The sequence below is a fragment of the Oreochromis niloticus genome, linkage group LG14, assembly GCF_001858045.2.
Source record: "Oreochromis niloticus isolate F11D_XX linkage group LG14, O_niloticus_UMD_NMBU, whole genome shotgun sequence".
Classification (NCBI taxonomy): Eukaryota; Metazoa; Chordata; class Actinopteri; order Cichliformes; family Cichlidae; genus Oreochromis; species Oreochromis niloticus.
Window position 1 is genome coordinate 40,174,914 of NC_031979.2, and position 25,652 is coordinate 40,200,565.

At 45.1% G+C, this 25,652-nt stretch overlaps 1 protein-coding gene across 1 annotated transcript; it reads left to right on the top strand.

Moving 5' to 3' along the window:
- The first annotated feature begins 2,405 nt into the window (after nt 1–2,405).
- LOC102076712 (scavenger receptor cysteine-rich type 1 protein M130) lies at nt 2,406–23,845 on the top strand. The gene is made up of 12 exons (XM_019355468.2): nt 2,406–2,452; nt 5,234–5,266; nt 5,349–5,636; nt 10,274–10,579; nt 10,652–10,960; nt 17,805–18,110; nt 18,183–18,467; nt 20,493–20,798; nt 20,871–21,155; nt 21,381–21,710; nt 22,578–22,669; nt 22,759–23,845. Exons 1-12 carry the CDS (start codon nt 2,413–2,415, stop codon nt 22,840–22,842), a joined length of 2,664 nt encoding a protein of 887 aa, XP_019211013.1. The 5' UTR covers nt 2,406–2,412; the 3' UTR covers nt 22,843–23,845.
- The last annotated feature ends 1,807 nt before the right edge of the window (nt 23,846–25,652 follow it).

The window sequence follows — 25,652 nt, forward strand, 5'->3', positions numbered from 1 at the left end:
ACAGGGAGTGATTTTCAAACCGCAGCCGTGTGGAAGCTCAGTGACGGTTTTTAGTGGCGCGCTTGTAATGAGCTGTGATGTCACACGACTCGTGTGTGTGTGTGTGTGTGTGTTGTGTTTGTTTCTTTACTCGCTGTTTTGTTGTGTGTTGGATTTGTTCTAACTTCTGCTTTTCACAATCTGGATTTATATAAAAGAAATACTCTTGATTTAGAAATAGTCGATTTATCATTTATGAAGTATAAAAATACTGTCGCCGCTCAGCCTCCCAGTAAACACACTTGTGGTTTACACCTGTCAGTGTCAAAATCCCCTTGTTGACAACAACATGCCTTCAGTCTGAGGGGTCAAAATGCTGACAGTAAACATGTTATATATGAGCTTATTATCGAAATACACCATTTTATTCCATGTTTATAAATAAATAACATACTAAGTAACACCTTCTAAATAAATTCACTGATGAGCTGCAGCCACAGCTCACAGCGGTCTGATGTTATCACGTACAGCAGGAAAGGACAGGAAGCTGAGCACGTGACTCTGATAAGAACAGCTCCATCCTGGCTGTCATTCAAACACATCACACTGTGCTGTGATGCTGATTTCATCAAATTCACAAGAATTTGATCATTTCTTATAAATGTAGATTTGGAGATCAGTCGAGTGCAAACGAGTGCTCCAAAATACAAAGTGATCATAACCTGGCCTGAGACAGGCTGCTGGTTTTATTCTAGTCTGAACTCATTTTAGCTTCATGCTTGAAAACATGATGATTTCACTAAAGCAGAGTGTAAATACTCGACGCTGTGAGTGGAGTGACAAACATCATCTGTTCAGAGATAAAACATGATGACGTCAGCTGTGCAGCCAGAAACAATATATTAGAGATTTTAACATCCCATGATTAAAAGTTCAGTTGAAGAAATGACCTGAAGTACAAACACAGCAAGAAGGAAAAACTCCCTTTTAGCAGAACCAGGGTTGAGGAGAGGAAGACAGGACAAAGACACACAGTGGAAGAGAGACAGAGATTAATAATAAGTAATGATTAGTGAGTGAAGAAGAAACACCCAGTGCATCATGGGAATCCCCGGCAGCCTACGTCTATTGCAGCATAACTAAGGGAGGATTCAGGGTCACCTGGTCCAGCCCTAACTATATGCTTTAGTAAAAAGGAAAGTTTGAAGCCTAATCTTGAAAGTAGAGATGGTGTCTGTCTCCTGAATCCAAACTGGAAGCTGGTTCCACAGAAGAGGGGCCTGAAAACTGAAGGCTCTGCCTCCCATTCTACTTTTAAATACTCTAGGAACAACAAGTAGGCCTGCAGTGTGAGAGTGAAGTGCTCTAATAGGGTGATATGGTACTACAAGGTCATTAAGATAAGATGGGGCCTGAAAATTGATACTAACACATGCGTACATATTCTATACTATAATACCAGAGCTGAGGACTGTGACTGCAGGATGATGATGATCTAATATTCACATGTGTTTGTGTCTGTCTGTTATATATATTATATATCTAATCCATGAATATGACAGAGTATGGAATTGTAATAATATTAATAATCTTACTGTGGAGGTCTATTATTTCAATTCTGGATTTAACAGGGAGCTAATGAAGGAAAGCCAATATAGGGGTTGTGTCAGGAAAAGCAGACATATGGTCCTGGATCAACCAGGTAGGGAAGCGCCGGGCCCAGGTGCGCTCACTGGTGTGGGTTACTGAGCCCCTGGGAGCCATATGGGCCAGATGAGGGTTTGAGAAACCATGTTTGCCCGAAGGCCTCTGTCGGCTTTGTGGGACCACACGTTGGGTCGCTCCCGTATGGCGAGGTATCCACCGTAGGACAGCCGGGACTTTTGTGGCAGCATGTTGAGGCAGTGGTTAGCACTGTTGCCTGATAGCAAAAAGGTTGTGGGTTTGATTCCACCATCTGGCCCAAGTTACAATAGCAAAAATGAAGAAAAACACTGGAATAGGATAAGACAACAGAATAAAATACATCTTTGTCAGAAAAAGAGAATTGCACTTAGTGTATTTGCACATGTGTGGATGTGTGTGTTTGGTCAGCTGTGAAGTCTTTGTTGTGGAGTCTGACAGCAGCAGGAAGACCTGCGGAGTCTCTCCGTCCCACATCGAGGGTGTCACAGGCTGCCACTGAAGGAGCTGCTCGGTGCTGATTTCAATCAAACTGAAGTTTAACACAGAAACTTCTAGAAATGCAGATCAAAGTCCCAGTCCCAGCAGGAACCAGAACCAGATTAAAACCAGCTTGTACCAGTTCCAGATGTGATCACATCTGTTAGTAAGACAGAGACAGTGAGGAGGGAAGCCCCGCCTCTTCCTGCTGCAGATATACGCTGAGCACAGCACATGTGTGGGTCAGAGCAGAGAGACGTCGACCTGGACATGGATCACCTGCTGCTGCTGCTCCTGCTGTGGAGCTCAGGTAGGATTCACAGCTCTGATTGGCTCACACACCAACATCACCTGACACACACAGATCAGAATCTCTGCTTCTGATCTAAGCGTGTGCAGGGTCACAACATTTATTTGTATTCATAGCTGTTAGAGGTCAGCACGTGGCTGTGGGCTGCTAAACCTCGACAGCAGCAGAGGTTTTTACACCAGCTGTTACTAAATCTGGCCCCAGACATCATGATGGCAGCTTTGATCACTTGTTTTGACTTTTTTACTTTCTTGCATTAAAATGACAACTGAATTCAAACTGACGAAGCTACCTCACAAACAGCTTCCTCCCCTGGGCCATGCTCTGGTGTGCTTACGCTGAAAACCAGTTTCTGGTCGTTCCCTGTAACAATACTCTGATCAAATCCTCTTTATTGTGTTTTTAATTCAATTTTATGTATATAGCACCAAATCACAACAGCAGTCGCCTCAAGGCGCTTTATATTGTAAGGTAGACCCTACAATAATACATAAAGAGAAAAACCCAACAATCATATGACCCCCTATGAGCAAGCACTTTGGCGGCAGTGGGAAGGAAAAACTCCCTTTTAACAGGAAGAAACCTCCGACAGAACCAGGCTCAGGGAGGGGCGGGGCCTCTGCTGTGATTGGTTGGGGTGAGAGAAGGAAGACAGAATGAAGACATGCTGTGGAAGAGAGCATTGTGTGCATGAACTTGGCCAATTAAATAGAATAGAATAGAATAAACCGTTATTATTCCAAGGATGAGAAATTTTGGTGTTACAGAGCTCTTACAGCAAGGGAAAATAAAATATAAAAGGAAGACACAAGCTGGTTCTATAAACATAAGCAACCGAAGTTCGTATATACAGGTAACAATGTACAGAATATGTATAGAAAAATTGAGAAAATTGTACGGAGATATGTATAAAATGTAGAGTAAACAAACAGGCTGGTGAGTAAGATGACCAAAGGAATGTTAAGCTGCATTATAGAGTCTGACAGCTGCTGGTAAGAATGACCTGCGGTGGCGCTCCTTCCTACACTGTGGGTGTAAAAAGTGCTGAAGGAGCTGCTCAGTGCTCGTACAGTCTCATGCAGGCGGTGGGAGGTGTTGTCCATGATGGATGTTAGCTTAGACAACAGCCTCTCCTCAATCTGCTCGATGGACTTCGGAGGACAGTCCAGGACAGAGCTGGCCCTCCTGACCAGTGTGTTTAGTTTCCCCCTGTCCCTCTCACAGCACTCACCACAGCATAGCAGACGCCACCAGTGTCGTAAAATGTCCTTCGGAGTGTCCTGTTCACCCCGAAGGCTCTCAGCCGCCGTAGCAGGTGGAGACGACTTAGACCTTTTTGTAAAGTGCATTTGTGTTTGTTGACCAGTCCAGTTTGTTATTATAAAGATGATTCTGATTCTGATTTCTGATGGAAGAACGTGTTGAAAATGAGAGAATCCATCTGATGGTTTTACTCAGTGATGATGTGTGTGCAGCAGCCCTCACTGTTAATGCTGATCGAGAGCCTGATTGGCTGGAAGTGAGCAGGAGGTGATGTGCTCTGTAGTTCAGCAGTGACAGCTCACAGTTTGAAACTGAGGCTCATCATGTCAGAGGCAGCACGTGGCTGTGGGCTGCTGCGTGTCAGGGCTGAATGATGAGACAGCGCCCTCTGCTGACTCCAGCGCTTTGGTTTGATGAACAGCTTTGAGCTTTCTTGTTTTGTTTAAAGTGAGATCACTGCTGCTTTTTAAAAAAGGATTGTTCTGTTCAGCTGCTTGTGGCTGTCAGTCACATGGCAACAGACACGATGACGACCTGCTGAAGTTCAAACTGAGCAGAATGGAGAAGAACGGTGATTTAAGTGACTTGAAGGAGTCTTTCAGAAACTGCTGACCGGCTGGGATTTCCCACATGCTGGTTCTAAGGTTTACAGAGAAAGGTCCAAAGAAGAGTAAATATCCTGAGCAGTAGTCTGTCTCTGGGAGAAAAGGCCTTGTTGATGCCAGAGGTTGATGCCCTGCAGTCTGAAGCCCATGTGCCCATGGTTTCTCTCATGGGCACAATCATGATGTCATTAATCTACCATTATAGCTACCATGACTAAGTCCTCAGAAGTCTTCAGCTCATCTCTAGAGGTTAGCTTTTAGACACTCCTTCAATAGAATCAGAATACTTTATTATTAACAGAGGAAATGATGTGGTCACAGTAACTCCAATACAGTAACTAACAAAAACTAAAGTAGGCAGGCAGGTATGATTTCCTGTGTTTTTCAGTGGTGCAGGAAACGGGGAAACACTAAGGACCAGACACAGAGACGAGACAAAGACATGAAAGGGACCTAATATCAAACAAGACACCATGAACTGGAAATACAGATAAACTAAAGACTAAACCAAACAAAGCTAAAACTAAAATCATCTTATTAATGCAAAGGAAAGACAACAAATTCACACGAAACTGAAAACGCTGACCCAGGTACCATGACAGATCCAGATGGACATGTCCATGACTGAGCAGGTAGATGATGGCGTCCTCTCAGGGCGCACTGAAGGGATCTGACAATAGGTCAGATTCTTAGTTTTGCTTCCTCTGTCTTGTCTCCCATGGTTAGTTTCAGCTGTGCCTTAGTCTTCTTTAGTTTTTTGTTGGAAAGTCTGTTTTTCCTGTTTGTGAGTTTTTCCTGCGTCAGTCACCTGGTGTGAATTTATTGAATTAAAAGTCTCATTGGTGCAGGTATCTGTGTCAGTGTGTTACAAACGTCCTGCTTCATAGTGATGATTCTCTGATTTTATTACCAGGAGTCACGACTGAAGGAGGACAAAGTTCAACAGGTAAACAGAGAAATCACAGAGAAATAAAGAATGATAGAAGCAGTTTGACTTCTTTACCGATGACTCTCTGCTTTCTGTTCAGAGCACGATTATGTCAGGTTGGTGGGAGGAGCCAGTCACTGTGCAGGTACACTGGAGGTGAAACACCTGGGAGAATGGAGACCAGTCATTGGCTCTCTCTGGAACCTGAAGAAAGCAGCTGTTGTCTGTGAACATCTGGACTGTGGCTCTGCTGCTTCTGTACGAGAGAGAAAGAAAACCTCCAACACAGCTGTGTGGAAAATAAATCCTAACTGTGTGCAGTCTGAACCTGATATGAAGTGTGCAGAATCACATAACTCTTCCTCGAGTCTGGACATCACCTGTTCAGGTGAGCCCATCAGTGAAATCCTCACAGTTTAACAGACACCAGTTTGAACAGCAGCAGACTAGCTCAGTGACCAGAGCAGAGCTTCAGGAGTCCTCTGGACCAACCACCAACCGTCCTTAAAGCTCTCCTTCTTCAGCTCCTTCCTGAGTCAGCGTTTTACTCAGGTCTCTTTATTGTCATTTAAGATCTTGTCTTTTTCTGTCTCACATCATAAAATAGAAAAAGAAATCCAAGCAAAAATGGATTAAAGTCGTCTGTGAGATCTCAGCTACTCCACAGTGGAGATCTGGCCCAGCTGAGACTCTGTTCCCAAAAGGTTCCCTAAGAGGAGTCATCAGAGTCTAGTTTGAGACATTGGACATAAACATGCAATCTCCTTCCCTCTGACATAGTGGGCGTTTCTCAATATGCGTACTTGTGCGTACTTGCGTTCTCGTGTACTCGTGATACGTCATCAGTTGGAGACCAAGTACTGTTCCAATTCGAAGTACGCATCAAGCCGAGCACGCGAAAAAGTCCCGGATGTGTTCTCGCTCCGCCTGTTTTATCGAGCATGCATCGGTGTGGACTTGGGACAGCTAAATATCCCAGAATGCATTTCGTCCAAAACTCAACAGCGGACTCCCGGCACATCGTTTTCAACCCCCCCCCCCCCCCGCTCGCGGACTTCTCACTACTCAGGTTACAGAAACCCCAGCAGCTGTCTATAGTATTGAGTGTCCACTAGAATAGAAATAAAAGCGTTCTAACATCTCACCTGCTTGTTTTTATTAAGGTATGTACACGTATGTACATGTACACTACTTTTATTAATAGAGGTTTCACTACTGAGGTTAAAAATGATATACGAGTCACTTAGATCACTTCTAAATGTTAATGTTTGGTTTATTTCAGTGTTTTATTTGTTCCTGAGTAAACCGGTTTGGCTGTGATTACAGTTAAGCTTCATAACATGTTACTCACAGTTAAATTAAGAGGGGACGGCAGTAAAAACTCCGGACCTGTGACATCATCACGTACGCAGGTGTTCCAATTGTACATATCGCGAGTCCGTGCTGGCGTTCTCGGCGGGTACGTACTCACCGAGAACGCGAGTACGTACTCGCGTACTTGAGAATTGAGAAACGGCCTGTATCTCTGAAGATGAGGACTGATCTGAGACAGTAATACATCTCACATCTGTCACAGTCTGAGGAAAACTTGTTTTTCCTCTTTCTCTGTGTGTTCTCCTCTGAGAGAGCTACCGTACAGAAGTCTGTGAATATGACAACAAAGCATCTTGAATCAAATGTGTTGCAATCTGTTAGCTACATCAGGTACAGCGCTGTACTAAATAAACATTGCTAGCAGCAGGTCTCATGCATATCAGGTACAACTTTTCAGATTAGATTAGATTTCCCCGGCAGGCCACAAACCTTAGTAAGTCGCAATTGTCTATTTATTTGATGGAGAAGATTACAGTATTTGGGCTCATAGGTGGAGGCTGACCTGTTGGGAATCAATATGAATTTCCAACGTAGACAGAAATTATTTGCTGGCCTCTTCCCAATCTGTCCCAGATGGAATACTGTGAGGGTGCTGCACACTCCTGTTCTGGGAAACCGGCTGGTTGCTGCAGTCCGTGCACTCACCAGTTTTGACTGGTCAGAAAGAGATTGTTGTCCTATTTTCACCCCAGTGTGACTGAAGCTTTAAGGATCTGTGCACTTGGTGAATTGCTGCTTTGTACAGTAATGCCCACTCAGGAAGCAAAGGAGAGGCATAATTAGATTCCTTCCCCTGACACTAAACCCACTGCACCACCCAAACCTCACAGCTGAGCCAAAAATGGCACTCCACCACGACAGACCCACATCACTCAACTTAGGCCAGCCATCGGTGCCCCTGATTACCTTCAACTTCAGCCCCTGCCTGAGAGACTCCTGCACCACAGCCACTCACTCCCCTGAGGTGTCACCGTGACTCACCACACCATCCAGGTATCATCCAGCATATGCAGCATGCAGACAACACCCCGTCAATGAGGCACTGGAAAGTTGCTGGGGCTGCAAACAAGCTAAAAAGAATCTGCCAGTAGCCCTTGGTTGTTCAGCCGGTCCAGGAATGGGATATGCATCAAACTGTGACACCTCATTCACTTCGCAGTAGTTTACTGTCATACTTAGGCTGTGTGCAGGCAGGAAGTGGACCCAAACGCAAACTCACGGGAAAACAGGACTGAACTCAAAATACAGCTTTAATGCTGACGGAAGTTAAGGCAATACAAAATAATATGAAACTAAACTGGGAAGTCATAAAGGAACCGACTCATGAGGAAACACACGGAGGGGCACACAGTCATGAGGGAGAACGCGACACTGAACTTCTTCTGCTTCTTCTTCTTTTACGTATTATTGGCGGTTGGCAAACAATTGCATGGTGCATTACCGCCACCACTGGTATGGAGTGTGGACAGAAATCACGCTTTAAAAAAAAACAAAACAAAAAAACAAAACAAACAAAAAAAAAAAACACCCCAACAAAAACCCCACTTCATATCCTCCCAAACAACCTTCCTTCTCTCAAAAACTGAAACAATGCCTGATAACATTTATCCCCCGACTCCTTCCGTAGCAACCCTACAAGATCAAGTTTCATAGCAATGCTACTGAGATTTTGGACCAACCGTCTCCTCTACCGTATAATTCCGACACTGCAAAATAACATGCTCCAAGGTTTCATCCGCTCCACAATAATCACATTTCCCTGAGGCATGTTTCCCTATCAAGAACAGTGTGGAATTCAAACCCGTATGACACCACCACCTCCTCTCGCCTACTCCTTCTTGTGGCTCTCCTCACTCCCACCCCCCCTTTGAATTTTATATAACCACCTTCCCCTCCTGTCTTCTTCCCACTGTTTCTGCCATCTACCCCTCATTTCTATCTTAATAATACTCTTTACTTCCTCCTGACCAAAATTCACCACCAGATCAACTGTCTCATGATTAGTGGCTTCCTTTGCTAACCTGTCCGCTGCTTCATTCCCCCTTACCCCATAGTGAGCCGGGACCCATACAAACACTACCGATAGACCCATCATATGTATCCTGTAAAGAGTTTGCTGAACCTCTAATAAAATGTCTGACCTACCTTTTGAATGACCATTCTGTAAGCTAACCAAGGCTGCACTGGAATCTGAACAAATAATTGTTTTCAATGGCCTCAAATCTTCCACCCACTGCACTGCTGATAGAATCGCTATCATTTCTCCTGTAAACACAGACAATCCATTATTAATCCTCTTCCCTATTGTAACCATAAAGTCCGGAATTACTACTGCCCCCCCCACTTGACTAGCTGGATTCTTTGAAGCATCCGTATATACCTGCACATACCCATAATACTGATCTATGAAACCCTGAACTATATTCGAGTCTAGACTGCCTGCCCTGTCCTTACTCTTCTGGCACAACAAAGAAAAGTCTACAGCTGCTTCAGGAAGTATCCATGGAGGGATTGCAGGCCTCAGCACTCGCTGACATATGTCTAAGTGATCCAATTTAAGATCCCTAGCTCTTCCCCACCCACCCACCCATCCATCCATCCATCCATCCATCCATCCATCCATCCATCCATCCATCCATCCATCCATCCATCCATCCATCCAAAGCTCTTTAACTCTCTCCTGCCCTTCTCCCAGCAAGGACGCCACTGAACTGAGGGAGACGCGGACATAAATACACAGAGGGCAAACGAGGGAAGTGGGAGCACACGGGGAACACAGCTGACACAGATAATCGTAACGAGACAGGGCAGGAGTGAACACAACATGACGCATACTGACGAGAGACTGTCAAAGTAAAACAGGAAGTACACAGAGGTTCAGACAGGAGGAGAGAGAGCACAGGGAGAGCATAGACATAACGGCCTGGGGAAAACATGGAATAAAACACAAGGAGGGGAAACGAGAGCTCACAGATACATGGGGCACACAGGGGGTAATCAAATAAGGAACATCTTAACAGAGCATCCCGGGAACCATGGCCTAAATAAAGAACAAAATACAAAAATACATGAAAACTAAGAATGCTGGGCCAACATGGCCCAGGATCATGACATTTACACAGAAACAAATAGACTCATTCTTCTTCATCACACCAACTATGGGGCTACAGAATGTGCTGTGCAACTCTTCTATTTGTCTTAATGCTCAATCATCCAGGTAAGGAAATCCAAAAAGTTGATTCTGTTCATCTGGACAAAGCAAAGAAATGTTAGGAATTCTTCAACTACTGCAGAAGCCACTTGGATGAGTGACGAAACGTTTCTCCCACTCAAAACACTACGTCCATATGAGCAGAATGGACTTTCTGAGGACTCTTCTATTACTCCCATCGTCAGTAAAGCAGACAGTTTCTTCCTGAACATTTTGCCTTTTGTGTTCAGGTAACCTACAGGGCTGTGAACACACCATCACACGTTGGCAGTTAAGGATTACACAGTTTTTACACAATTTCTTTTTTGTTCTGTTGTTAATGATTAACTCATGTTGGAGTTGCGCTGAGTCTGAATGAGTGAATAGTTGTTTGCTGCCATCTTTGTCTTGTGTGTCTGCTGTCTCTGATCTCTCGGTTTGATCTTCTCTGATCTCTGCAGACTCTGTCAGGCTGCTGAACGGTTCCAGTCTGTGTTCAGGCAGACTGCAGGTGAAGTCTAACCAGAGATGGTCCTCAGTGTGTGAAGATGACTTTGACCTGCAGGATGCAGAGGTGGTCTGCAGGGAGCTTGGCTGTGGGCCTCCTTCGCTCCTCCAGGGGGCGCTCTATGGAGAAGTGGAGGCTCCAGTGTGGAGCAGAGAGTTCCAGTGTGGAGGCCATGAGTCTGCTCTCCTGGACTGTGGAAGCTCAGGCTCAGCCAGAAGCAGCTGCTCACCTGGCAAAGCTGTTGGACTCACCTGCTCAGGTAGAAGAGGAGCTGCAGCTTTGGTTCAAACTCAGTTTGTTCTCTCACTGATGACTCTCTGCTTTCTGTTAGAGCCTGTCAGGTTGGTGGGAGGAGCCAGTCGCTGCACAGGTACACTGGAGGTGAACCTTGGAGAATGGAGACCAGTGGATGGGTATGACTGGACCCTGAAGCAAGCAGCTGTTGTCTGTGAACATCTGGACTGTGGCTCTGCAGTTTATGTAGGAGAGAGAAAGTCCTCAAAGAGATCTGTGTGGGAGATCAAACCTGACTGTGTTCAGGCTGGAGCTGCTCTGAGAGAGTGTGCACTATTATATCATAGTAACAAAATCAGTTCCTTTATGCTTGCATCGACTCACGTCCTGGATCTCACCTGTTCAGGTAAGCCCATCAGGGACACCACCAGTGACATCAGAGGTGGGTAGAGTACCAACAGCATCCTTTTCATTACACCAACTTCTGCTTCCTCACATCCTCTCCTCTCCTGCCACCTGGAAATCGTTCCCTCTCCTCTATTATGAAGGATCATCGACTTCCTTAAATGTACCTGGAGGGGATGAGGAAACACGGGTGTATCCAATATGGAAGTGTTTTAGAGAGTGTCTGTGTAGGTTCTCAGTCATCATGGTAGTCTAAGGAGCGACTGGGTGTAGGCCATTATCAGCAGAGTTTTTAAGTTAAAAAATTGTGAGAGCTTGCCTCACTCTGTCATGTTACTGAGATCAACTGACAAAAGATGTGAGTGGACGTTAAGGCGTCTGGGAAGGATCTCAAAGGGACTTAAGCCCCACCCTCTGTTCAAAGATGGTCGTTGACATCGGACATATATGCTTCTTTTACTCCTCTTTCAAACCATCTGTCTTCTCTGTCCAAAATGTGAACATTGGCATCCTCTTTCAAGGATGCCAATGTTCAAAAAAAAGAAAAAAAAAGAAAAGAAAGAGTGACCTTTGACCTTCAGATGCAGATGAACAGCTGAGTCTTGTCCTGTCAAGGTGAAGGGGCTGTTTGGTGTCTCCAGTGTAGAGGTCTGAGCTCTGTGTGGCTGGGTCCGAAGGACACTGGGACGTCGTGCTTGGGGAAGACTCTCCTGAGTTTCTCTGATAAATCTGCTACATGAGGGATGATGTTGTTCTGTTTGTCCTCCTGATCCTCCCTCGTTGGTCTCTGACCTTCTCTTCTCTGCATCTTTGCTGACTTGATGAAAGCCCAATTAGGATAACCGCATGTTATCCTAATGAGCTTCCTTTACATGTGTGTGTTCCTTCTTTTTCCCTTCAGGCTTAGAGGGAACACTTTCTGCCCGAGGTTGTAGGATCCTGATTACTCCAAGTTTGTTTTCCAGAGGGTGGTGGGAGTCAAAGAAGAGGCGCTGGTGTGTGTGTGGGCTTCCAGTAAACTTCAGTGTTGAGGTTTCCGTCCTCCTCAATGCGCACGGCGCAATCCAGGAATGGCCAAAGGTTATGCTTTGTGTCTTCCCTGGTGAACTTTATGTTCTTATCCACAGTGTTGATGTGAGCAGTGAAGGACTCCACTTTTTGGGTTTTGATTTGTATCCAGAGGTCATCAATATATCTGTACCAGTGGCTGGGTACTGTCCCTTTAAAAGATCCAAGAGCCTTTCTGGCACATCCATGTTTGTGTCTGTAGAAACCCTCGTTGTATTTAAAATATGTGGGGGTAAGGCAGAGGTCTAACAGTGTGCAGGTCCGATCGTGGTGTTTTCTAAGCAGGGGTTTTCTTGTACTTGTTTTCTGACAGTCTCCACTGCCTCTGTTGTAGGTATGCAAGTGAAGAGAGAGACCACATGAAAGGACACCATGGTATGATCTGGGTCAAGTGTAAGTTTCTGGACCTTGTTGGTGAAGTCGTGGACTTTTTGATGGGATGGGGGTGTGTTACGGCCCTAGCAGGGCTGCCTCCTGAATTTGTCTGTGTGGGCGTGTCCCACCACCTCATCCTGAAGGTGCCTGTGTGGGTGTGTCCTACAATCTCCCATCTGCCTGAGGTGCCACCTTCTTTCTTTTGTGCAGCTGACTCTCGTCAGTAATTAAGAGTATTTAAGCACAGGGAAAGGTGAGCTCTGGGCCAGAGTGCCATTTTGTGGTTTGCAGCTAGTGAGCTGTGTTTTGTGGTTTGCAGCTAGTGAGCTGTGTTTTGTGGTTTGCAGCTAGTGAGCTGCGTGTCTGTGTTTGCAGCTAGTGAGCTGCGTGTCTGTGTTTGCAGCTGGTGAGCTGCTCTCTCTTTTTGACTTACTTTGTACTTTATTGACCAACGCTTGAGTTTTGTTTGTTTCTTTAAATGGTGATAGCGGCTTGTCCGTCTCTTTTAGTTAGTTTTAATACAAACTTTAATAAAGCTATTTACTTTAACCATTTTGCCTTCTTGTCTCCTTTTTCTGACCCGGACACTTTTTGTTACTTCCCCTCACCGCCTAGACCCCTCAGGGGAACGTAACAAGTGGGGGCTCGTCCGGGATCTGAACCCGGGACCTCTCGCACCCAAAGCGAGAATCATACGCCTAGACCAACTTACCTCTTACAGCATACACGTTAAACAAACACAACTTACCCAGTTCCTAAGCACACCAAACTAAACCTACCTATCTTCTGGAGCGTGCTGGGCTCGAGTGGAGCGTCGTCATCGTAACAGGGTGTTCCCCAACAGGGGAGCTAGGATGGTGGCAAGGTGTTTAGAGATGTTGTAGGTGGCTGAGTTTATGCTGCTGACAGTGGGTCTGAGTGGGACCCCTTTGTGGATCTTTGGAAGTCTGTAAATACAGGGTATGGCATCCCCTGGGTACAGACGGTGGTATGTATGTATTGGCGAGACCAAACAGCCACTTCACAAGCGCATGGCACAACATAGAAGAGCCACCTCCACAGGACAAGACTCAGCAGTTCATCTGCATCTTAAGGATAAAGGTCACTCTTTCGAGGATGCCAATGTTCACATTTTGGACAGAGAGGACAGATGGTTTGAAAGAGGAGTGAAAGAGGCCATCTATGTCCACTGTGAGCGACCATCTTTGAACAGAGGCGGTGGTTTACGACACCAACTGTCTGCCATCTATAATCCAGTTTTGAGTTCCCTCCCCAGACGCCTTAACGCCCACTCACATCCTGGGACATCTGACCTCAGGAATTCACATGACAAGGTGGGGCCAGGTTTCACAATGAGCTCACCCGAAACCCTGGCTGATTAGGTCCCACACCCGCTTTCACACCTTGGCGCATGTGATTAGAGGATCACCAGGGGGTCCTTTGTCCCTCTTTGGGGGGATACTCCCACTGGGTTTAAATCTGGGACTCTCGGCCATTTGACCTTAGAAGTGAAGAAGCTTCTCAGATGAGAGGTGAAACGTCTTCAAGCAACTTAAAGAAGTCCAGACGCTTTTCTCTGCAAACTCCTTTGACTACGATGACCTGGATGACTGAGAACCTTCACAGACATAGGGCGGTCAATCCTTTTCAAGTTTTTGGAGGCAACTGATAACTTTCTTTTGTAGCTGCTTGTGGGGTCTCGTCTTCAGGCTTCATAGGTGTTGTTGTCACTGAGGAGTGTAGTAATTTCCATGTGATAATCCGTTGTGTTGAGAGCAACAGTGCACCTCCCGTTGTCAGCTGGTAGTATGGTGATGTTATGGTCTTTGCTCAGGGATGTGACGGCCTTCTTTTCTTGTACTGTGAGCTTAGACAGAGGGACTTTAGCACTGGAGAGGGTGGCTCAACCCTTCATCCTGATTTGCTCATCTTCAGGTTGTGTTAATTTATTAATCCGTATTGCTGTTTCCGTGGCTGTGATGAGGTCCACTATGGGCAGCTGTTGTGGAGAAAGAGCAAAATTGTGTCCTAGCACCATCTTTTTAAGATTCTGTGAGGTTACTGTCTGATAAGTTCTTCACCCATTTTTCCTGACTCTCTTCCTGTTGCTGTCTGTATGGTCTAGGCATCAACTCGGAAGTTTCCGAAGTTTTCTTTCTTTAACCTTAGTGTGTTGGGCCAGCTTAGCCTTGTCCACTAACATAGAAAATTCGTCCACACTAGGGGAGGGTAGGAGTGTTTTGAATTTCTGCAGATTCTGATCATGTTCCGTAGCGACTCTGGCAAGGGTAAGTGGTTGGATCAAATAGTGATTAAAAACAACGACAGTAATAATGCTGCTAATAATCAGCTCTGTCAGTCAGGTCAGTTCTCTAAATGAATAAAGGTCTTTTGGATTTCCGAAACAAGGATTTCTAATGTGGAACCTTCAGCTCCTTTGTCCTCACATCTCTGTCACATCCTCATTGGGAGGAAAGGATGCAAGTGAAGGAAGCAATGTGACCCTACAGCATGATTAGAAGCAGCCAAAGACTAGAGTCCAGTAAAAGTTCTGTTTGATAACTGCTCCTGTTTTTGTCGTCACTTTTTAGTTTCTTCTTCATGTTTGTGCACTTTTATCCCAGTTCAGCTGTGTGTCTGTTACCTTTGTGTGTCTGTAACCTGTGTGTGTCTGTCACCTTTGTGTGTCTGTTACCTGTGTGTGTCTGTTACCTGTGTGTGTCTGTCACCTGTGTGTGTCTGTAACCTGTGTGTGTCTGTCACCTTTGTGTGTCTGTTACCTGTGTGTGTCTGTAACCTGTGTGTGTCTGTCACCTGTGTGTGTCTGTTACCTGTGTGTGTCTGTCACCTGTGTGTGTCTGTCACCTGTGTGTGTCTGTTACCTGTGTGTGTCTGTAACCTGTGTGTGTCTGTCACCTGTGTGTGTCTGTCACCTTTGTGTGTCTGTCACCTGTGTGTGTCTGTCACCTTTGTGTGTCTGTTACCTGTGTGTGTCTGTTACCTTTGTGTGTCTGTAACCTGTGTGTGTCTGTAACCTGTGTGTGTCTGTCACCTTTGTTTGTCTGTCACCTGTGTGTGTCTGTCACCTGTGTGTGTCTGTCACCTCTGTGTGTCTGTCACCTGTGTGTGTCTGTTACCTTTGTGTGTCTGTAACCTGTGTGTGTCTGTCACCTTTGTTTGTCTGTCACCTGTGTGTGTCTGTAACCTGTGTGTGTCTGTCACCTGTGTGTGTCTGTCACCTTTGTGTGTCTGTCACCTGTGTGTGTCTGTCACCTTTGTGTGTCTGTCACCTGTGTGTGTCTGTTACCTTTGTGTGTCTGTAACCTGTGTGTGTCTGTCACCTTTGTTTGTCTGTCACCTGTGTGTGTCTGTCACCTGTGTGTGTCTGTCACCTTTGTGTGTCTGTAACCTGTGTGTGTCTGTCACCTGTGTGTGTCTGTAACCTGTGTGTGTCTGTTACCTGTGTGTGTCTGTAACCTGTGTGTGTCTGTCACCTGTGTGTGTCTGTCACCTTTGTGTGTCTGTCACCTGTGTGTGTCTGTCACCTGTGTGTGTCTGTAACCTGTGTGTGTCTGTCACCTGTGTGTGTCTGTCACCTGTGTGTGTCTGTCACCTTTGTGTGTCTGTCACCTGTGTGTGTCTGTCACCTGTGTGTGTCTGTCACCGTTGTGTGTCTGTCACCTGTGTGTGTCTGTCACCTGTGTGTGTCTGTCACCTGTGTGTGTCTGTCACCTTTGTGTGTCTGTAACCTGTGTGTGTCTGTTACCTGTGTGTGTCTGTCACCTGTGTGTGTCTGTCACCTGTGTGTGTCTGTAACCTTTGTGTGTCTGTAACCTGTGTGTGTCTGTTACCTGTGTGTGTCTGTTACCTTTGTGTGTCTGTAACCTGTGTGTGTCTGTTACCTGTGTGTGTCTGTAACCTGTGTGTGTCTGTAACCTTTGTGTGTCTGTCACCTGTGTGTGTCTGTTACCTTTGTGTGTCTGTTACCTGTGTGTGTCTGTTACCCGTGTGGGTCTGTTACCTGTTTGTGTCCTTCACCTTTGTGTGTCTGTAACCTGTGTGTGTCTGTTACCTGTGTGTGTCTGTTACCTGTGTGTGTCTGTCACCTGTGTGTGTCTGTTACCTGTGTGTGTCTGTTACCTTTGTGTTTCTGTAACCTGTGTGTGTCTGTTACCTTTGTGTGTCTGTTACCTGTGTGTGTCTGTTACCCGTGTGGGTCTGTTACCTGTTTGTGTCCTTCACCTTTGTGTGTCTGTAACCTGTGTGTGTCTGTTACCTTTGTGTTTCTGTAACCTGTGTGTGTCTGTCACCTTTGTGTGTCTGTAACCTGTGTGTGTCTGTTACCTGTGTGTGTCTGTCACCTGTGTGTGTCTGTCACCTGTGTGTGTCTGTAACCTGTGTGTGTCTGTTACCTGTGTGTGTCTGTTACCTTTGTGTGTCTGTAACCTGTGTGTGTCTGTTACCTGTGTGTGTCTGTCACCTGTGTGTGTCTGTTACCTTTGTGTGTCTCTTACCTTTGTGTGTCTCTTACCTTTGTGTGTCTGTCACCTGTGTGTGTCTGTCACCTTTGTGTGTCTGTAACCTGTGTGTGTCTGTTACCCGTGTGGGTCTGTTACCTGTTTGTGTCCTTCACCTTTGTGTGTCTGTTACCTGTGTGTGTCTGTTACCTTTGTGTTTCTGTAACCTGTGTGTGTCTGTTACCTTTGTGTGTCTCTTACCTTTGTGTGTCTCTTACCTTTGTGTGTCTGTCACCTGTGTGTGTCTGTCACCTTTGTGTGTCTGTAACCTGTGTGTGTCTGTTACCTGTGTGTGTCTGTCACCTGTGTGTGTCTGTAACCTGTGTGTGTCTGTAACCTTTGTGTGTCTGTCACCTGTGTGTGTCTGTTACCTTTGTGTGTCTGTTACCTGTGTGTGTCTGTTACCCGTGTGGGTCTGTTACCTGTTTGTGTCCTTCACCTTTGTGTGTCTGTAACCTGTGTGTGTCTGTTACCTTTGTGTGTCTGTTACCTGTGTGTGTCTGTTACCTGTGTGTGTCTGTCACCTGTGTGTGTCTGTTACCTGTGTGTGTCTGTTACCTTTGTGTTTCTGTAACCTGTGTGTGTCTGTCACCTGTGTGTGTCTGTCACCTGTGTGTGTCTGTTACCTGTGTGTGTCTGTCACCTGTGTGTGTCTGTTACCTGTGTGTGTCTGTAACCTTTGTGTGTCTGTCACCTGTGTGTGTCTGTTACCTTTGTGTGTCTGTTACCTGTGTGTGTCTGTTACCCGTGTGGGTCTGGTACCTGTTTGTGTCCTTCACCTTTGTGTGTCTGTAACCTGTGTGTGTCTGTCACCTGTGTGGGTCTGTTACCTGTGTGTGTCTGCTGTCTCTGATCTCTCGGTTTGATCTTCTCTGATCTCTGCAGACTCTGTCAGGCTGCTGAACGGTTCCAGTCTGTGTTCAGGCAGACTGCAGGTGAAGTCTAACCAGAGATGGTCCTCAGTGTGTGAAGATGACTTTGACCTGCAGGATGCAGAGGTGGTCTGTAGGGAGCTTGGCTGTGGGCCTCCTTTGCTCCTCCAGGGGGCGCTCTATGGAGAAGTGGAGGCTCCAGTGTGGAGCAGAGAGTTCCAGTGTGGAGGCCATGAGTCTGCTCTCCTGGACTGTGGAAGCTCAGGCTCAGCCAGAAGCAGCTGCTCACCTGGCAAAGCTGTTGGACTCACCTGCTCAGGTAGAAGAGGAGCTGCAGCTTTGGTTCAAACTCAGTTTGTTCTCTCACTGATGACTCTCTGCTTTCTGTTAGAGCCTGTCAGGTTGGTGGGAGGAGCCAGTCGCTGCACAGGTACACTGGAGGTGAAACACCTGGGAGAATGGAGACGAGTGATTGGCTCTGATTGGACCCTGAAGCTAGCAGCTGTTGTCTGTGAACATCTGGACTGTGGCTCTGCAGTTTATGTAGGAGAGAGAGAGGAGTCCTCAGACAGATCCATGTGGGAGATCAAACCTGGCTGTGTTCAGGCTGGAGCTGCTCTGAGGGAGTGTGCAACATCAGCTCTCACTTCCTTCATCTTGGATCTCACCTGCTCTGGTAAGGTTCAATGACATCATCAATGACATAATCAGAGCTGGGTACAGTGGACATGGAGTACACCATCTCCTTTTCTTAATGACTTTTTCACACAAGAGAAAATAACATGAAGTGAATGAAAAGTGTGTAGGAAAGTTAATAAGGAGTTAGGAAAATAGAAGACTGGGGTGCAGAGGATCCGACCGCACTGACACTCGACTCCTGAATGTCCCTGACCACAAGGTCCAGACGCTGGACTACAAAATGCATGTCTTACTTCAGCCAGATGTGTTCTCACCCATTTGTTTGATGCATGTCAAATAAAGGACCAGATTTACTGCAGCAGAAAAAACGTTTCTCTTTCAGAACAATTTAGGGAGGAGAGTATTTAAATGTATCAGCCACTTCATTCTATCATTCAAATCTTCATTCTATCACCTCAGGCATCTGTCGATGGTTAAGCCTTTTCTGTCATCCAGGCTTTTATAACCTCGTGCTTGAATTACTGCAACTCCCTTTTAATAGGTGGTGGCCAGGGCACTCTGTCATTGCTGCAACTGCTGCGGCACGGCTTTTAACTGGTAAAAGAAAAATTGAGCATGTTACTCCAGTTGTGGCCTCCTTACACTGGCTTCCAATTGAATTTAAGATCTATTTTAAAATCCTTTTACTGGTTTTTATCTGTTTTTTACCTTTCACCTGTATATTTGTCCGATCTGCTGAAGCCCTGTCCCCCTTCATTCACTCCGGTCAGCTGTTGCTCTCAGTCCCTAAATCACAGCTGGAACTTAGAGGAGACCGAGCGTCCTCTATTGTGGCTCTGAAGCTTTGGAGCAATCTTGCTCTTCACATTAGGCCGTCTACACCAGTGGTGGTTTTTAAATCCAAGTTAAAAACTCATTTTTATTTGCTGGCCTTTGACTCAGTGGATAACTGACACTGTTATTTTATTGTTATTTATTTATTGTATGTATTATTCTTATTGTACTTTTTATATTGCTGCTGTACAGCACTTTGGTCAGCCATGTGTTGTTTTTAAAGTGCTGTATAAATAAATTATGGTATGGCATCAGAAACCTCGAAGCACAGGCCGAGGGGGCGGTGTGGCAGCAATTTTTCACACCAGTCTATTAATTAACAAAAGACCAAGACAGACTTTTAATTCATTTGAAAGCCTGATGCTTAGCCTCGTCCACCCCAGCTGTAAAACTCAGAAACCAGTCTTACTTGTTATCATCTATCGTCCACCTGGGCCTTACACAGAGTTTCTCTCTGATTTCTCAGACTTTTTATCTGATTTAGTGCTCAGCTCAGATAAAATCATTATTGTGGGTGATTTTAACATCCATGTAGATGCTAAAAATGACAGCCTCAACATGGCATTTAATCTGTTATTAGACTCAATTGGCTTCTCTCAAAATGTAAAAGAACCCACCCACCACTTTAATCACACTCTAGATCTTGTTTTAACATATGGCATAGAAACTGAACATTTAACAGTGTTTCCTGAAAACCCTCTGCTGTCTGATCATTTCCTGATAACAGTTACATTTACAATAATTGATTACACAGCAGTGGAGAGTAGACTTTATCCCAGTAGATGTCTTTCTGAAAGTGCTGTAACCAAGTTTAAGAATATAATCCACCCACTGTTATCATCTTCAATGCCCTGTACCAACATAGAGCAGAGCAGCTATCTGAACGCTACTCCAACAGAGGTCGATTATCTTGTTAATAATTTTACCTCCTCACTACGTACGACTCTGGATACTGTAGCTCCTGTGAAAACTAAGGCCTCAAATCAGAAGTCCCTGACTCCGTGGTATAATTCTCAAACACGTAGCCTAAAGCAGATAACTCGTAAGCTGGAGAGGAAATGGCGTGTCACAAATTTAGAGGATCATCATTTAGCCTGGAGAAATAGTTTGTTGCTTTATAAGAAAGCCCTCCGCAAAGCCAGAACATCTTACTATTCATCACTGATTGATCTTTGTCTTGTGTCTGCTGTCTCTGATCTCTCGGTTTGATCTTCTCTGATCTCTGCAGACTCTGTCAGGCTGCTGAACGGTTCCAGTCTGTGTTCAGGCAGACTGCAGGTGAAGTCTAACCAGAGATGGTCCTCAGTGTGTGAAGATGACTTTGACCTGCAGGATGCAGAGGTGGTCTGTAGGGAGCTTGGCTGTGGGCCTCCTTTGCTCCTCCAGGGGGCGCTCTATGGAGAAGTGGAGGCTCCAGTGTGGAGCAGAGAGTTCCAGTGTGGAGGCCATGAGTCTGCTCTCCTGGACTGTGGAAGCTCAGGCTCAGCCAGAAGCAGCTGCTCACCTGGCAAAGCTGTTGGACTCACCTGCTCAGGTAGAAGAGGAGCTGCAGCTTTGGTTCAAACTCAGTTTGTTCTCTCACTGATGACTCTCTGCTTTCTGTTAGAGCCTGTCAGGTTGGTGGGAGGAGCCAGTCGCTGTGGAGGTACACTGGAGGTGAAGCAATTGGAAGAATGGAGACCAGTGGATGACAATGGCTGGACCCTGAAGGAAGCAGCTGTTGTCTGTGAACATCTGGACTGTGGCTCTGCAGTTTATGTAGGAGAGAGAAAGGAGTCCTCAGACAGATCCATGTGGGAGATCAAACCTGACTGTGTTCAGTCTGGAGCTGCTCTGAGGGAGTGTGCAACATCCTTTATATCTGTCTCCACCCTTGATGTCACTTGCTCAGGTAATCATCTATCAAATAATCTATGCCAGTGATTTTCTAATGTGTTCCTTCCCTGTCACAGTAACAGAAGGTGCTACGTTTCTGTTGAAAGTTTCTGCAAACTTCAAAACGTTCACAGGTTGTTGATCCTCACCTGACAAGAAGCATCTCGTCCTCTTCAGAGGCCTTTTTGTTAAACAGAAGGTAGATATGAGCTTACCTTTCATTGTCTCTGTGTGTTCACAGACCTGCTCATTCAGCCAATCATCTCTGTGTCCTACTCCATGGACGGGGTCTCCCAGGCCCAGCTGCAGGGGCTTCAGGTGTTTAGGGGCTCCAGCTTCACCATCAGCTGCTCCACTCAGCCACAGTACCCTGGAGGCGCCTTCCAGCTCACCTTCACCTCCTCCATCACGTCATTCAACTACACCCAGCCAGCTGTTAATCATTCTTCACACTTCCTGTTTCCGGTCACAGAGCCCGCCCACCAAGGAAACTACAGCTGTGTTTATCACGTCTACGTTTTCTCCCATAACTTCTCCTCTGAGAGCCGTCGGCTGTCTGTGTCTGTCTCAGGTGAGCTGAAGCAGAGGCTCACACATGTTGTATAAAACCAAACTTATAAAAACTGAGTAAACAGCAGCAGAAACAATGAAGAACAGGGCACAGCATGTTTGGTTACCACTGTAAGTCTGGTTCTCTGAGCGCTCGGTAAAGATGCTCCACAGATACTGACAGCAAAATTTAAAATTATGTCATTCTAATCATTATATATCAAATTATACTCCATGGCAGCATCCAAGACCGCCCATCTAGCTTCTTGATGGGCGTGATGTTCAAGTACTTGAAAATCTATATTTTTCCTTTCGCGATGATCACAGTTCAGTATCCTCATTACCAAGAAATGACCAAATGTCAAACATTTCTTAACCCATTAAATTAAAATTAAAATTAAAAATCAGGTCCTATTATGAGAATGAAACTGTGTGTGTGGTTCATAAATCCACAGTTTTAAATGTGCATTCATCTAAATAAAAACACAGTTATAATCCTGCTGTTAGTTCGGCAGGTGCGCCGTGTGTCATCTCCTGATTCTGTTTGAAGCACTTTAACAGCTGCACAGTTCACAGATTATTCTCAGAAGGGTGTAAAGGGGTTTGTCCTCAGAGCAGAGGTTCAGGTCCAGATAAACTCCACAATAAAAGCCTCAGGAGGACCAACACAGCACATCAGACAGGCAGGAAAAAGACGTCTTTACAGAGAACACAGATGAACCTGTGGTGCCAACGTATGAAACACAATCAGTATTCAGTCAGTGAAGGTGAAGAGAGAACAAGATTCAAGCAGCTCCATGTGGAGGTGATGTTCACAGATTTCTCTGCAGATTGTGTTTAATGGCAGCTGTTGGACTCGTGGTGACTGTGAATGTGTTTGATCCCACAGATCATCCAGATCTCACAGGCTTCATCATCAGAGCGCTCGTCCTGCCGCTGATCCTGCTGTTGGAGAGCGTTGTTCTGTATCTCTACTGTAAGGTACTGAACACATGTTTGTATCTGAGAATGAAGCCCTGAGAGAGGAGCGATGCAGTCAGTCTGATCTATGTGTTCTTATGTCTCTCCAGACCAGCAGGGGGCAGAAGCTGGGCAGACGGGAGAACAACAAGCACCACATCACCAACAAGTGGTATACAGCTACTTGTTGTTAGGGTGTGGTGGTTAGAGAGCAAATAAGATGGGTGTGAGTTTAGCAGAATTTTCAGAGCATCTCCACCTAATGGTTGTTCCCCCACGAAGACTGGAGCCAATGCTCTGTTGTGTTGTACTGGAGGCTGAGAGGAGAAGGTTGCTGCCACGGCTAACACACACTGAGACTGTGGACTTGGAAGATAACACCCATGATCCGCCCTTGGACCAACAACGATGATGAACCAGTGCCACACTGCCATGTTGATGATGGTGCCGGTCTGCTGCTTCCTCCAATCAACTCATCACAGCCCACTGAACAGTCCATCAGAGAATCTTTAACTGCCAACCACACCTGTCAGACCAGATGTACTGTGGAAAACCCTTGAAATGACAGAAACAATCAACATGATTTTGTTCTCATGCATCTGTCTACATGACCTTCTGTGGTTACCCACGATTACAAAGGAGAGGAGCACAACATTATCCTGGGGCCCTGGAGAAGAGACGAGGCAGTTTTAATGGCACTAATACAGCAGCTGTGCCTCAGCAGAGCCATATGATTGAATTTTGTGAATCTTTCTGACTTTGGAAATTGATTATTTGTTATAATTGACAAATTAATTAATTATGACTCTTGATTTTTTATTCTGAAGAGAATGTTTTTCGAACATTAAAGTCCCAAAATCCACGAATCAAAAGGAGTCGAACCTGCACTTTAACCAACTTATCACTGAACTCAGAGAAGGAGACTGGCCTTTCTCATTTTCTAAAAGTTGTATGTTACTGACCAAGAATTTGACTTTTGAATTATAATTTTGATTCCTTATTGGTTTAAAATCTTTTGCTTTATTGACTTTTAATGAAGTGTTTTGCTAATTTCATGAGAGCGTTGCTTATTTTCCACAAACAAAATTATTTTCTAATAACAGATAATAAGAAAATGTTACAATATTACTGCTATCCTTCATTCTGTATAAAGATTTTTTTCTCACTTTTGTAATTAAACTCTTTATTGGAAGTGTTCCCAAAACCATGAAATGCTTTCAAAATGTTGTAATTATAAAATGTTTATTAGAGCACACAGTGTGTGTAGTGATGCAGTTAAATATTAAGTGTCCTTCAAAAAAGTTTGATGAGAGCCGTTGGAGAGCAGTGCCAGTGATGCAAGCACAGTTCTGTAATCTGCCAATAGAAATGCTGTGATCAGCGAGTGCAGAACTAAGAATGGACTTCATTGGCATATTTACGTCGGATGTGGGAGGAGCCAGTTTTTACAGCACATGCAGCAGTGTTATTTCAGTTCTGTGGTTTTGTTGTAACCTGAGTGGAAATCCCTCGACCAGCCCCAGTAGCCACAAGTAACAGTTTCTCAGTAACTATAAATAATTGGAAGTTTAGAGATTAGCCTGAATAATCCAGGGAGGGTGTGTTTGTAAGCTGAGAGAAGATATTGTCTGTGTTAAAGTAGCCAGATAAAATAGACTGATTTATATCAGAGAGAAGCGAGAGGGAGATGACAAGATGACTCTGAGAAATCATCTCCATGTTTTTGTGTTTTAAACTGATAGAACTAGTATAGAAAACATTTTTGCATATGTCTGTGATGGACAGCTGCAATTAAACATGTAATTAAAGGTACTGGAGACAGTTACCTGTCACAGCTGTGCATGTCTTTATCAACAATCGTCAGAGCCAATCAGTCAGTTCAACAAAAACCACGAGGAAAGAAATGAGGCTACAACAAAAACAGGAGGTGCAGGACCTGAAAGAGGAGCAGCGAGGTGAGTACACATAAAAAACATAAAAGTTAATGAAAATAATGAGAATGATAAAAAGTGTCATTCGTGACGGCTGAGTGTGGAAGAGTTTTTACAGCACATACTCAAATTCACAAGAATTGATTAGAGATAAAGAAGCCGCACTGAGAAGTCAGTAAAGCAACTGAAACTGAAATGAAAGCACGGCATAAACTGAGGTTCTGAATTTGAAGTCAGAGATGGGAGACCAGGTGACCAATCATACCATGTGAAAAGATTTTGTTTATTATTCAAATATGCTTTGCTTGTGATTGTGTAAACTCTGAATGACGATTCACTCTGATAAACATGAAGCCTTGCCTATGCTTATCAAACGCCTGTGAAGACAAGTTCCTGTGTAAAGAAGAACGGAAAATGCCACTTAAGCAGACGTTTAGTATAGTACGGACAGAATGTTTAGTAAGATATGCATTTGTCAGTTAAGCAATCTATATTCTGAGAACAGGCGGAGACTGCCTCCGTCTGCTGTGTAACCTACATGCCTATATAACCTGCAATAAAGAAGTGTACTGTGTGACTCTCATTAGAGACGTTCACCCCATGTACATGTGATTGATTATATTGTCTCACTGTGTCTGTGTTTTACTTTGGCAGCCTTCTATTTGGGAGATTTCCTCCAACATTTCTTGGTCCTTCGAAGCCGGATGAGACAGCCTATTTAAAGCAGCTCTCACAGAAGGCGCCTCACCAGGTCCCGTCGGTGCGAGAAGCCCACGTTGAAGTCTGCCGGCAGCTCACATACTAGGTGTGTGATAAAACCCAAGAGCGTGAATTCGGGTCTTGGTCAACGTTTTACAAGCAGTCCGCACCGTCGGGGGCTGATCAGGTGCATCTGAAGAAACCAGCGCCAAGGTAAGACAGACTACTTTGAGATAATAAAGGTTTGCGCAAAAACGAAAACGAAACTTAAAAGAAATAGACTCGTCCAAGAGAGACTGGAAGCATTAAGCTCGTCTTGAGGACTGGTAGTCAGCTCGCCCGCAGAGGGTTGGAAGCAGTAAAATAAAGATTGA